Source organism: Sebastes fasciatus, chromosome 16 (genome assembly GCF_043250625.1).
Source record: "Sebastes fasciatus isolate fSebFas1 chromosome 16, fSebFas1.pri, whole genome shotgun sequence".
NCBI classification, from domain to species: Eukaryota; Metazoa; Chordata; class Actinopteri; order Perciformes; family Sebastidae; genus Sebastes; species Sebastes fasciatus.
The window spans coordinates 24,693,314-24,706,370 of record NC_133810.1 but is presented as its reverse complement, the minus strand read 5'-3'; the positions used below and the strand labels follow the sequence as shown (position 1 = coordinate 24,706,370).

The window sequence follows — 13,057 nt, the reverse complement described above, 5'->3', positions numbered from 1 at the left end:
CCAATTGCACCTTCCCCACTTCCTACCCCCCTTACTTCTGGCGCCCTTGACCGAACCACATCTATCTTCGAACTCAGTCTTAATTTTGATCTCAGCTACATACCTGTAAAGTTTTGTGACTGCATCTTGCACGGTTGTGACGCTATCGCTGTGACAAACGCTGTGTTCCAAATTGCATACTTTTTCTTTTTCTTTGTAGTACGTACTACAGCTGCCCTTACAAAGTACGTACTGTTGCATGTAGTATGCGTACAACTGGGACATACTACTTCGTCATAACATTGCGCCTTGAACTTTGACCCTCTTGCTCATATATCCGCTGCAACAGGGATTGTGGGTCAGAATAGCCAGAAAAGCAAACTGCAAAATACAACGGGATGCAGAGTAGAACATCCAGGTATTTTTGGCATACTGCATTTGTATGCATGCTATGTATTGGGACGTACTTGTTACTTTTCTTTCAGACTAAATAGTTTGGTAGTATGGGTATTGGAACACACAGAAAATTTGTCCACATACAGACAGAAATATAATCACTTGGCAAAGTACTCAAAACTGCATCTGTGGTAGTTCCTGCTACAGTAGGTGTCTCCAGGACCACATTTTCATGTTCCTCTGCTTCTCCTCGCAATTCATCAACCTCTGGAAGAACTTGGCTTTTATGTCTGTTTTGACTATATGGACTTTATTTTCATCCTCTCTATTGTCTTCTCCTCCCACATCTCCCGAGTTTGCCAATGCCTCATAAATTGTCTCCAGATTTTGCGGTCTGGTTGTGTTCATCAACTATGAAAAACAGTTTACAAGATTGTAAAAAGTAAATTGCAAAGAAATACACAAACTTGCAGCCAATTTTATTCTTTATTCTTGGCATACTGCATTTGTATGCATGCTATGAATTAGGACGTACTAGTTATTTTTCTTTCAGACTAAATAGTTTGGTAGTATGGGTATTGGAACACACAGAAAATTTGTCCACATGCAGACAGAAATATAATCACTTGGCAAAGTACTCAAAACTGCATCTGTGGTAGTTCCTGCAACAGTAGGTGTCTCCAGGACCACATTTTGCCATGATGGCACACACAGACAAGGTGAAAACAGTACCAGCCACATGGTATAATATTATTACATGAATATTTTCAGTTGCAGCCTCACTGTTAACATACAGGTTTTAGAAGTCGTTTAACTCCACAATATCACAAGATATCAATGGAATTCAATCAATCAATCAACATTTATTTGTATAGCCCTTTACAATAACCAAAAGGTACCCAAAGTGCTTTACATTAACATCAAGAAATAACGAATAAAAACATATATCATAAAATCATAAAAAGGTACATAAAAAGCACAGGAAAAAATGTCACAGCGCTACTAGGTATTAAAAGCCAATCTAAATAAAAAAAGTCTATTCAGGAATTCAGGTGTATTTCACAACGTCTGCAGCCATCCCTCTCTACAGCACGCAGCTCACTGTCGCCACTTGATGAGCTCATCTGATTGGCTAAACGCTCTTCTCTCCACCCTCTTCTGATGACCACGGAGGGATCTGATTGGCTGAGAGACAGTTTGCTTGTTGACGTGTTTCGGGGGCGTTTCCATCTGCAGGTTGGATGGATGCATGAAGAATATCATTACCGTCCCATCTACACCTCCATGCTTTACACCGGTAAGACACTGTATTTACTGTGTTACAAGACTAGTAGCTTTTTGTTCTTTACATGCACTGTAATTTAATGCAAAGCTGTTAATTGTTTCTCTCGTGTTTAGGTTATTGTAGCATCCGCAAGTGATAGGACAGCGACGTTAAAGGGCCGGTTGTCTCACGTCTCATAATAGAAATGTAGCTGCATGGACACACAAGAACTAACAGGGTGACCTGAACTTTGTCACGGTGGTTTATGACAGCAGTCGCAATAATATAACAGTATACAAAATAACAGCTAATCTACATTATGTCATAGAATGTGGAAAATGATTTAAAGAATATTTGAATATACTTTTTGTTGACACTGAAACATCAAATCGTTGATACTCATTTTTTATTGACTGACCACTGACCAGTGGTGGAAGACTCAGATCTTTTATTTAACTAAAAGTACAAATACCATTATGTAAAAAAAAAAAAAAAAAAAAAATACTCTGCCACAAGTATTACCAACTAATGCACTTAAAGTATCAAAAGTAAAAGCCCCTGAACGCATCAGAATGGCCACTTTCATAGCGTTAAAGGTGTTATTGATAACATTTTTATGTGGATGAATTAAAAACTAAATAAATAATAATACATCCAGAGAGCCTTAAGAAAGGTGCCGAATAAAAGTATGGCTTTTCCTAAAAAAAATTATTATGAATGTGAATTAATAATTGAAAAAATTGATGGGTCCAAAATGAATGTTTTGTTTATCTCTGTGTTAGATATCTGACGTTTGGTTCCCACTTCTAAGAAGGCTTGTGAGCCAATTGACGGTAAATGCCTGGCAATGACTTGTTGTGAAGTAAATGCAATGGAATGAGGGAGGTAGAATGCAAGATCTAGTGGCTGAATGTTATCAATGTTATCAATAGCACCTTTAAATATACTAAATTTATATATCATTATTATTATTATTGATGCGTTAAAAGCTAGGCAGCATTTTAATGTAGCTGATTGAGTGAAGCTACTTTGAACTATTTTATAACTTGTTGGGTAGTTGTCACTATCCTGTCAAAAACGTTCTTGTTGTTACAGTTTGGTACCTCCATGTAAATCCCAGCATAGCTACAGCTATGCTGGGATTTTTACTAATTGACATTACCATCTAATTACTATTCATTTGTTCCTCAAATGCCTTAATTTTGACTGAAATATATCTACCTTAACACCTATATATGTTTTTACAGGAAACCAATAATGAGGCCAAACAATCAAGCGCTCAAACAGAGATCCTCACTTGACACAGAGAGGGAATTTGGAGGAACCCTGGGTGAGTGACAGCAGGCCTGACCGCCTTACCCATGAGCTATCACAATACACCCACCTTCATTTTATTTAAGACGTTTTGCACTTTTACTCCACACCGTATAGAAATGTTTCCTATTACACTTGCGGCAGCTAAGCAGAAAATAATCATTTCATTATTCATGCACTCCTGTCACTTGTGTGTCACTTGTTCACACTTCTTCTGTTTGGAAATTGTGAATGCTGAATTACATTTTCATTATGTTGCTCACAACAACACACAGCAACAGCGGCATACAAAAGAGCATTAATGCTAATTTGCTATTTATGATATATAGACACTGTCATGATATTTGTTGTCTCATAAAATCATAAAACTGCTGCCACAATAGATGTAATAAGATGACAAAACTCGCTGCAGTAAAGATCACAGCATGAAATCCATCATCACAAGACTTTTCATTACAGCTCTAATTATGAATCATCACAACCATCCAAGTAAGATTTGTTATTGTGAACATGACATGAAATGAGAGAACAAATACATCACAGCTTATGTGTGTGTGTGAAAGCACATTTTCCTGCTGCGTTCCTTAAATTGAGCATCACATCCAATTTGCTATCCAGTTGTTTTTAAAGTAAAATCACATTTTGAACATGACAGCTGAGCTCTCTGCTGACTGCAGATATGACAATACTGAAGTGAACTACGTGGTTTGTTGCACCCGCGCTGACAGCTACTCTAATAGTTTTGCTACTACGCCGTTATTCAACATGCATAATTATTCACCGTTATCACACATTTGCTATATTATATACTATCTGGTACCTTAAATGGTCTCACTGTGCTCCATTATCAAGTTTTCCCTGTGATGCTGCTTCACTTTTTTTTGTATCTTCATTGCTTCTGACTACTGCTCAGTGATGTGTTGTCAACTTGTCATCTCACTTTTATCTGTAATACCTCTCAGGTGCCTTATGCATACCCATCCTCCTCCCGTTGACGGTGCTGTTCCTGAGCTGTGTGAGTCGGTCCCCTGATGCCAGCGTGCTCCAGTGGCCTCCTCCTCTTCCCTCCACTGACCAGCTGTGGGACCCTCTGGCGCTGGTGCTTCTGCTGGGATGGATTTCTCTGCATGCCCTCCTCTATGTGATGCCATTAGGAAAGGTATGACACGTTCATCAGCCTGGCTCAAGGTTAAACTTGCATTAAAACTAGCTGTGGTGATGAACACACCAATAAGATGCTGCGCCTGGGAAAAAAATAATGTTTTAGGGCAAATGGTGACTTTGATGATACAACCAACCATAGAAGCACCTGTTGTGTGTTGAATTAAACCATGCATACTCAATGATAAACACTTATTTATGATGTAGGGTTAGGTGATAATTAATACTAATAAATTAAATAATTATTGTCTATCAACTTTCAGTGGAATTGTGATAATATGATCATATAGTGTAATCACTGTTTAAATGAGTGATTCCAGCTAGGGCTATTTATTTTTTCTCTATAATTTCACTTAAAATTGTTATGTTCATTTTGCACTCGTGTTCTTAAAATGAGAATATAAAATGAGAAAAAATACTTTTCATTTGTCAAGTATTGAATTTACACAGGATTTTACAAAAACAGGCTTACCATGTGGTTATTTCATATAGATTATTTATTTATTGGATTACCAGAAAACGTGCTATATTGTGATATACAGTATATATTGTTATCGAGATATGAAATGACCTATATCGTGATAGAAGATTTTGGCCATGTTGCCCAGCCCTAATTCCAACCTAATTGTATTTTTAAACCAACAAAAGAAGTTGTTAAAGCCGGGCTGAGTAACGTTTGCTGAACAGCGGCCACAAGTGGTAATTACAAGATAATGGCACCTTAAATGTTTCCATTGTTCTCTTGAGTCAGCTGCAGTGGTTCAACATTTTGGGAAATAGAAGACAAGATTGATACCCCTTCACATGTGAAGAGGTTTTTTTTTTGTGTGTAAGCCTTAAAAACTTGACTCAATTTATAATGTTATTTGTGATTTTGCATATATTTTCCATACCATGATATACAGTATACTCTTGAATTTGGATTAGTTGACTTTTTCTAAGATACAACTTCATTGGTCCCCCCACAGATAAAATTAATATGCTTTACCTGGCCTATGACTCTGTTCTAATTATTAAGAAATACACAGAATATGTTTTATGTGTTCAAATTGAAAATGATTGTATTTACCTGCAGGTGTCTGAAGGATTAGTGCTGAGGGATGGAACGCGTCTCAAGTATCCCATAAATGGTATTTATATGACTGATGCAACGCATCATATGTTTTGTTTTTATTTTTAAGAGTTAATATGAGTTATATGAGTATAGTTATGTTAAAGGCACAGTTTTGATCTTTTAGTCATATTTTAAGTGTGATTTTCTGCAATGTTGTTGAGCAATGACCAGCTTTGTTTACTGTGAGTAATGATAATTGTGCTCTTGAATATTGTTGTCTATATACTGAAGTATTATAAAGTAATGATAGCTGTAATATTTCATTGTTATGCTTGAGTTTTTACACAAGTTTTGAGAGTTTTTTTTCCCGATTTGTAATGCACCTGCTGTGACATTTTATTTTAAGGAGGATCTAAAAGTGTTTCTTTATGTATCTTTTACTTTAACCTCTACGCTTTCTGGCTGACCTGACCTTGAGCTAAAGTTTACATAAGTTACACAATCTGAAGTTCCATCTCTTCCAACTTTTACCTATTTTTATTCCAGCCTGTGTCAGTCTGCTTATCTCTTTCCCCCGGGCTTCGACATTTAGCTTTGTTTGTTTCTCTCCCCCAGGTTTTCACGGCCTGTGCATCAGCGGCGTGTTGCTGATGCTGTTACTGGGGCTCGGGGCTCCTCTGGGGTATCTGTTTGAGCTGCTGTTGCCTCTGGCTGTGTGTGCAATAGCAGTGTCATTCCTGTTCTCCGTCTACCTCTACATCCGCTCCTTTATGGTTCCCGCTCATGCTCTCGCCTTGGGGGGCAACACAGGTGAGGGTGGAAGTTCATCATTAAAGGAAGAATCCACCATAAAAATACAATTTTAAAACAACTTACTGGGCATGTACTGTGCATTTGTAGGACTCTTTTAATGTTTGTAGGAGGATTTTTGGTATTCCTGTGGGTAATTATCTAACAGGCCAAGCTCTTCAGGAGCCTGCAGGCATCAAGTGAACACTCTTTCGAGTAAGATGACCCCGCTGCACCGGCTACGCTGTGTGCTCTGCTGCATCTGAAGGCAGAAACCTGAGAGCATCCAGTATTGTGATTCAGCCTCTGCTCGCCGATGATGGCGCTCATCCCAGTTTGTGAAAAGACAAAATGAGCAGAGCTACAACGACATGTTGTTCTATGTGCACATGCTGTAGAGTCAGACTTCTTGGTGATTCAGTTCACATGAAATTCATTTAATTAACATGTAAAATAGGTACATACATGTATGATTTTCACAGAATATAGGCAAAATAAATTAAGCCAGTGGCTAAAGAGAAGGATGGAAACAAGATGCTATGTAGCTATAGCTGCAAAAATCCCTGCAAAACTAATAGTATTCTCACTTCACCGACATGTAATAACTGATGCAATGGATTGAACATCACAGATCAGCATAGGCCTTTTTCACAGAAGACATTTTACCTCGACCTTTTTCACACATCTAAATGGAATGCAGCCGTCAATTAATGTTGATCACAGCTGTGCTTTTCCCACTGTGACATGTGAAAATGTCCGCTGTGAAAAATGCATATTAATGTGACAGTGGATTTGTCAAGCTAATTGCCCTAAACAGCTTTATACTGCAAACAGGTTTTTAGTTGCTAATTAATTGACTGCTAATATTGAAATGATTGCTGATGAAGTCAGTGACATGACAGACAGATCACCTGTAAACATGATATTAATTCACTTTTGATTTACTGTATATGCTGTACCTGCAGACACTGAAAGTACAGAATTAGATTTTTTTTGAATGCGTTCATCTCTCTGTCCTGTCTAGGAAATCCCCTGTATGACTTCTTCATCGGACGGGAGCTAAACCCCCGGATTGGAAACTTTGACCTTAAATATTTCTGTGAGCTCAGACCGGGTCTGATGGGCTGGGTGAGTTAATCTGCAGGGGTGAAGAATCAACTCACTTTCAAATCATTTTTTTTGAGATTCTGTTTCTGTTAAGATTATATATCATACATATAAATGTATACTATACCGTATTTTGAGGTAAAAACTAGTGAAACTGCCTCTGATCAAGTGTGAAGAGCCGTTTTATATTAAATTTTGCTTCATAGAATCTTATATTTTACTTTCAGAAAAGGTCTTTAACCCTAGCTGTCATTTTCTCATACAAAGAAGAAGTAATACAGCAAAACAATGTCATTTAATTTAAAAGCAAAAGAACTAAAAACAACAAAGTGTTTATTAAAACACAAAGCTGATATATGTACTTCTAAATCTGTTGTGATGTGTGGAGTGTACTGCTTAAAACAGAATACGTTTGTAATCTTTCACTTCATTAGTAAATATGAATAATTTAAGATGCATGCCTCTAAGCATTAATTAACGCTGTAACGTGGTGATCTCTTTTAGAGAGCCCAACAACACCAACAGGTGGCGATGTTGCTCTCCCCTGATCTTTCATAATATTTTGCAGTAAGAATCAGGAACTTTTCTCCCTGATGACCTGACACAGTAAGACGTTTGTTGGAGGGCAGGCGTCGTTCTCTGTGTCTGAGTCGTCAGACCGAATGAGACGAAATATAGAAATTCCAGTGAGAGTTTCAAATCAGATTCCTAAAATTACAACAAGGTTATCTCCATCTTCACTAGTCATAAAAAAAACACCATCTATGAGACAGTAGTAGAGACAGTAAAAGGATGGAGTCATACTGCAAAATTGTCAATGTTATGAATCCATTATTTACGTATTTTTACTCTGTATTTACAGTATAAACAGTAAAACCTTTGCACATCTGAATGTTCTAAAGCCAGGTGCGTAGGAGAGGACAGAAAAAGCTTCCACCAGCTGGCTACAGACAGTGTGTGGGAGATGTTTGCTTCCTGTTGAATGTTTAAACTATGTACTTTCAACATCTTACAATTGCTGATAATGACATTTTAAGGGCTAAGTCTCCTAAATTATTATTATTATTATTAGGAAAGGAAAGAAAACACAATAGGTCCTCTTTAACATACCCCCATTTGCTCATTTATAAGGTCTATCTGTACAATCTAATGCAATTCAATACAACAGCTCTGCTATAAATTCTACCTTTACATTGTTGGAAATGTGTAAATTCAATTTTGTTTATTACTGAGGTCATAGCTAAAGGTAGTGTTGTACTGGATGACATTATATTGAGAGTTTCCATTTTTTTGTCCTCCTTATTTACGTACATGACGGGGGCAGTATATTAGAAACAAAGCTCTGATTATAATGCAGTCCAGTGCTAAAACATGTAATTGATTAAACACCTTTATGGCAGTGTCAACAAAAACAAACATTGAAGGCATCATAAAAGATTAATAATTTATGGTAGTGCTGTTGTATTGGATTGCATTAGATTGTACAGATGTACCTAATATAGTGGTGCTGGTTGCAGTTTCTTTGCATTGATTATTGGATGTTTGGTGTTTCACCTGACATTGGCTTTTTGTAGTTCTGATCCAATTAATCTCATAATGAATTTGTCTACCAATACTTGGGAAATGTAGGTGACAACTGTCGCCTAACTGGTGATATTAATCCCCCGTCTTTTCTCTCAGGTGGTCATAAACCTTGGCATGCTGATGAAGGAGGTGGAGCTCCGCGGTTCCCCCTCACTCGCCATGATACTTGTCAACAGTTTCCAGCTGCTGTATGTGGCGGATGCTCTGTGGAACGAGGTGAGGGCTCAACAGAGTCACAGATAAAGATTATGCTTCCTTGTAGATCCTAAATGTCATACATGAATTCTCATTTTAATCCTGCAGACATTTAAAAAGATACCAAAAGATCAGAGAGATCTTTGTAACTATTATTATTATTTTTTTCACTTAATCCCATGCACCGTTGTGTCCTAACAGGAGGCTGTTCTGACAACCATGGACATTGTGCATGACGGTTTTGGCTTTATGTTGGTCTTTGGGGACCTGGCATGGGTTCCCTTCACATACGGCCTGCAGGCTGCCTTCCTGGTTGTGCATCCGCAGGCCCTAAGTTCACTCGGAGCAGCAGCTATAATAGCAATGAATGGTAATCATGTGTGAGCTCTTGTTCATCAGGCTGTGTGTCGTGGTTAAAGATGGCGATGTTAACATTTGTCTTCTTTGCCATCAGGTATTGGATATTATGTTTTCAGAAAATCCAACTCCCAGAAGAACCAGTTCAGACGAGACCCTACACATCCAAGTGTTGCAAGTCAGTCATTTTTTTATACACGATCTTTTCTAAATCAAGACAAATACTCCCACTTGTGCTCTTTCACATCATTTTCTATCTAATTATGTGTCTGAACTCATGCTGCGTATATCAGAATGAAGTGGGAGTTGATCTCTGAAGTGACTTTCACATCTTGTACTCAGAAACATCTGCGTTTTTTTCCTTGCAGGACTGGAGACCATCGCCACAGCAACAGGGAAACGGCTGCTGGTGTCTGGCTGGTGGGGTCTCGTTCGTCATCCCAATTACCTCGGTGACCTCCTCATGGCCCTGGCGTGGTCCCTGCCATGCGGTAAGACAGCTTAAAAGCCTCCGCAAGGCTCGTTTTTACACTGATGTAACACGGTCACAGAGAGTCATCGTTAGAAAATGTGGATGAAGTCATAGGTAAGAGATTAATGTCAGGCTCAGTATTAATCTTGTCCAACCATATTTATCATTAGAAAGAGATACATTTAATGACATGATCTAAAACACAATGTGGATCCTACTGTCACTACTCTCCATCTGTACAGTGGTACGGTGGACAAAATAACAGAAACAACTTACAGTTCAATCAGTTTCGGGGTTTCCTTGACACGAAAAGGTTGAGAACCACTGATCTAAATCTTTAGTTTAAAGGCTTTATTGGGGGGGCAGCAGAAGTTGCGAGCAAACAGTTGCAAATTTTTCAACTATAGCTTTCATTTGGAGTCACGTTTGTGGTCATCTGATGAATATAAGTCAAATATTCACTTTCTTTTTATCTCTGTTTTGGTCTCCACCAACTGGAGGTGAAAGGTGGTCGTATTGTTAACTGGTGCATCACCTTAAAAGCAACATTATGCAATTATCTCTTAACTTTCTAGAGCCAGTGTTTGGTTTTTGTTTGTTCTGGGCTACTGTAGAAACAAGAGGACCCGCTCCCTGTGTAGATATAAAGGGCTCATTCTAAGCTAATGAAAACACAATTCTTATTTTCAGGTGATTATACACTTAATGAAAATATAGTTATGAATATTATATTCCATTTCCTGCTAATAGATCCCCTGAGATGTTATACACTGTTCCTTTTAACAGTCAATGCAGTGTGTCTAACACATCCTGTGCATCAAATTTGCCCCACCAGCTGCTAAATGCTCCACTAGTTTAGTCGCTTACTGTGTCTGTTTGCTGTTTGGTGCTGAGCAAATAGTGTGCATTGGGCTTTTAGAGCTTTTCACTGAAAAACAGCTGCCTGATGCGGCTGAAAAACAACACTATTATCAGAGCAGCGAGACTAAACCAAAGCAATAAAGCTGCAAGCTGGAAAATCAAAACAATGAACTGAAAGACGCTTAAAAGCTCAGTAGAGCTGAGGGGAACTGCACAGTCACGTCATAATTATCTGTGGGTTTTCCCCTTCCATATACAAGTAATGATATGATACATTGTTGCTATGAAAATATTAATTTTATATCTGCTTTAAATCAGGAATTACTTGACCAAAAATAAGTTGAACAAAATACAAATCGGCAAACTTTCTGTAACTGACGGTTTCCGATATCAAGACATTTCAGTAGCTACCAAACAAGTATCCTATTTCCTTCCTGTCCATATTAGATAATTACACCGTGTTTGTGACTGATGCAGAAGCAATAAAGGCAGCAACAATGTGTTCTCTTTGTTCCTCTGTAAGCTGCCTTATGTTTCCCGTGAAAACTCACTCCTTAAAATGGTGGCTGTCAGACTTTTGTTCCAGCTGTCACACTGTGCTCATTGGTATTCAAACTTTGCGTGACTCACTCGTGTCGCTGCCTGTGTAATTGAGATGTACTGTAGATTCTGCCGCTGCAAAAGTCACAAACGGCTAAATTATGCACTCAAAAAAAAAAAATAACAGTGTATTCCAGACGTATGAAAGCTGCACTCACAAAGAGGAACATTCAGACCCTGACTGAAAGACAAAAAGGTATTTTCTGAAAAACACTCTCAAAAAAATGACCAACACTTGGAACATTAAAAGCGTAATCAAAGTGGTATTCACTGCAGGGCTCTTGTGTAACACGGATTGAAAAGAAAAGGTACAGCTACTTGCAGAGGAGGGTGTACACTTGATTACAGCTTGTTTGATGTCATTCACATCGTGAACAATGTACAACAATAGTAAAAGAATGTGTCTTGATCATTTTAAATAACTTCATCTGTGAATCATAAATATGTTTTAGTTTTCTCCTGCTTACAGTTTATGAATGCTTGTCTTTTTTTTTTTAGGATTCTCACATCTTCTGCCGTACTTCTATGTCATATATTTCACCGTCTTGCTGATTCACCGGGAGGCTCGTGATGAGAGACAGTGTAGGGCCAAATACGGACTGGCGTGGGACACCTACTGTCGACGTGTCCCCTACAGGATCTTCCCCTATATCTACTAACTGAACAGGAAAGCAGATGGGTGGAACGGGACCAAAACTGTCTCACAATATCCTTGTTGTGACTTTTTTTAAATCCACACACAAACCTAGCAATAACTTGAAATGTGAATCCATTTTCAGTCACACAAACCGCAAATAATATCCGATGCTGCTACTGGGAATCTGCAGGGATCTCACAGTTTGAATCAGCCTTGATTCGTTGGACGGATCGCAATTTCTTATTCATTGAATTTTTAACTCTCAAACCTCAGAGGAATCTGATACAGGTGAATCAGTCTCTTGTTCAGCTAAAGCATTCCAGCATAAAAGGCTAAAGCTGTAGTACATCTGAAGACAGTGTGGCCTTGTGATTCTTGTCTGAGGAAAATATGATCTCAGAAAAATAACAAATAAACGCATTCTGCGCCTTTTTTAATGAAAAGACTGGGTCACAGAATATTTACCATTTTTTTGTTTTTACAATGTCCTCTTTTTTAAGTGTGTGTATCTGTGAAATACATTTAAAATAAACAAATACAAAACGACACTTCATCATGCATCTTAATTTCACTTATTAGACAGACAGTGAATCTCTCTTGAGTATTGTGGAATACACAATAATGTTGTGTGTACTATGCGGGGAGCTCAAATGCTTATGGAGTTTTTTCAAGCCTGTGAAGGTGGCACCTAATAGCCGTGTCAGTTTTTAATAACCTTTTCCAACCTGTCATCATCCTGTTTAAATGGATTCTCTTTCAAGCATTCAGGCCCTTAATAGCAGACGTTCTCCGAGCCTCTGGGCTTTTTCTGTCAGGCTTGAGCTTTGAATACGCTCTGTTCTAAATTACTATGAAGGAACAAAAAGTATTTGGACAGAATTAGTACAAGTAAAATGCAGCCTGAAAAATGGCCTCAATCATCATTAAAGTAATGCTCCTTCTTGAAGCTTTGAATCAGAGGAGGTTGATTCACTGTGGAGGTGGCAGGTGGTCGTATTGTTAACGGACTGATGCGTCACCTTGAGGAAAACTTTTTGAATAGGTGCTTACTAAGTAGTAAATCTTATCATGGCCAGCAACATTTTAAAAGTGGAGTTTTTTTCTTTGTTGCACCTCTTTTTAAACCCCTATTCTGTTAACACGCAATGCAAAAATCAGCATTTGCAATTCTAAATCACTGTGCATTTACACTGCAAACAATCTTTCTCTGATATTGAAATGAGATGTGTGCATACGGATGACAGAGCTCTCTTCTGACGCACACCTTAATTTTCCACCTTTTAAGCC

General features: G+C 38.2%; 1 protein-coding gene across 2 annotated transcripts; it reads left to right on the top strand.

Moving 5' to 3' along the window:
- Window positions 1-1,561: 1,561 nt before the first annotated feature.
- tm7sf2 (transmembrane 7 superfamily member 2) lies at window positions 1,562-12,318 on the top strand. Of its 2 annotated transcripts, XM_074610904.1 has the most exons (12): window positions 1,590-1,672; window positions 2,422-2,472; window positions 2,887-2,969; window positions 3,916-4,112; window positions 5,190-5,244; window positions 5,784-5,978; window positions 6,982-7,085; window positions 8,745-8,864; window positions 9,045-9,213; window positions 9,298-9,378; window positions 9,569-9,691; window positions 11,632-12,318. In XM_074610904.1, the coding sequence occupies exons 3-12, from the start codon at window positions 2,897-2,899 to the stop codon at window positions 11,790-11,792; spliced, it is 1,278 nt and encodes a 425-aa protein (XP_074467005.1). In that variant the 5' UTR covers window positions 1,590-1,672; window positions 2,422-2,472; window positions 2,887-2,896; the 3' UTR covers window positions 11,793-12,318. The 2 variants fall into 2 exon arrangements, with proteins under 2 accessions (XP_074467006.1, XP_074467005.1); XM_074610905.1 differs by lacking the exon at window positions 2,422-2,472 and having other exon boundaries at window positions 1,562-1,672.
- The last annotated feature ends 739 nt before the right edge of the window (window positions 12,319-13,057 follow it).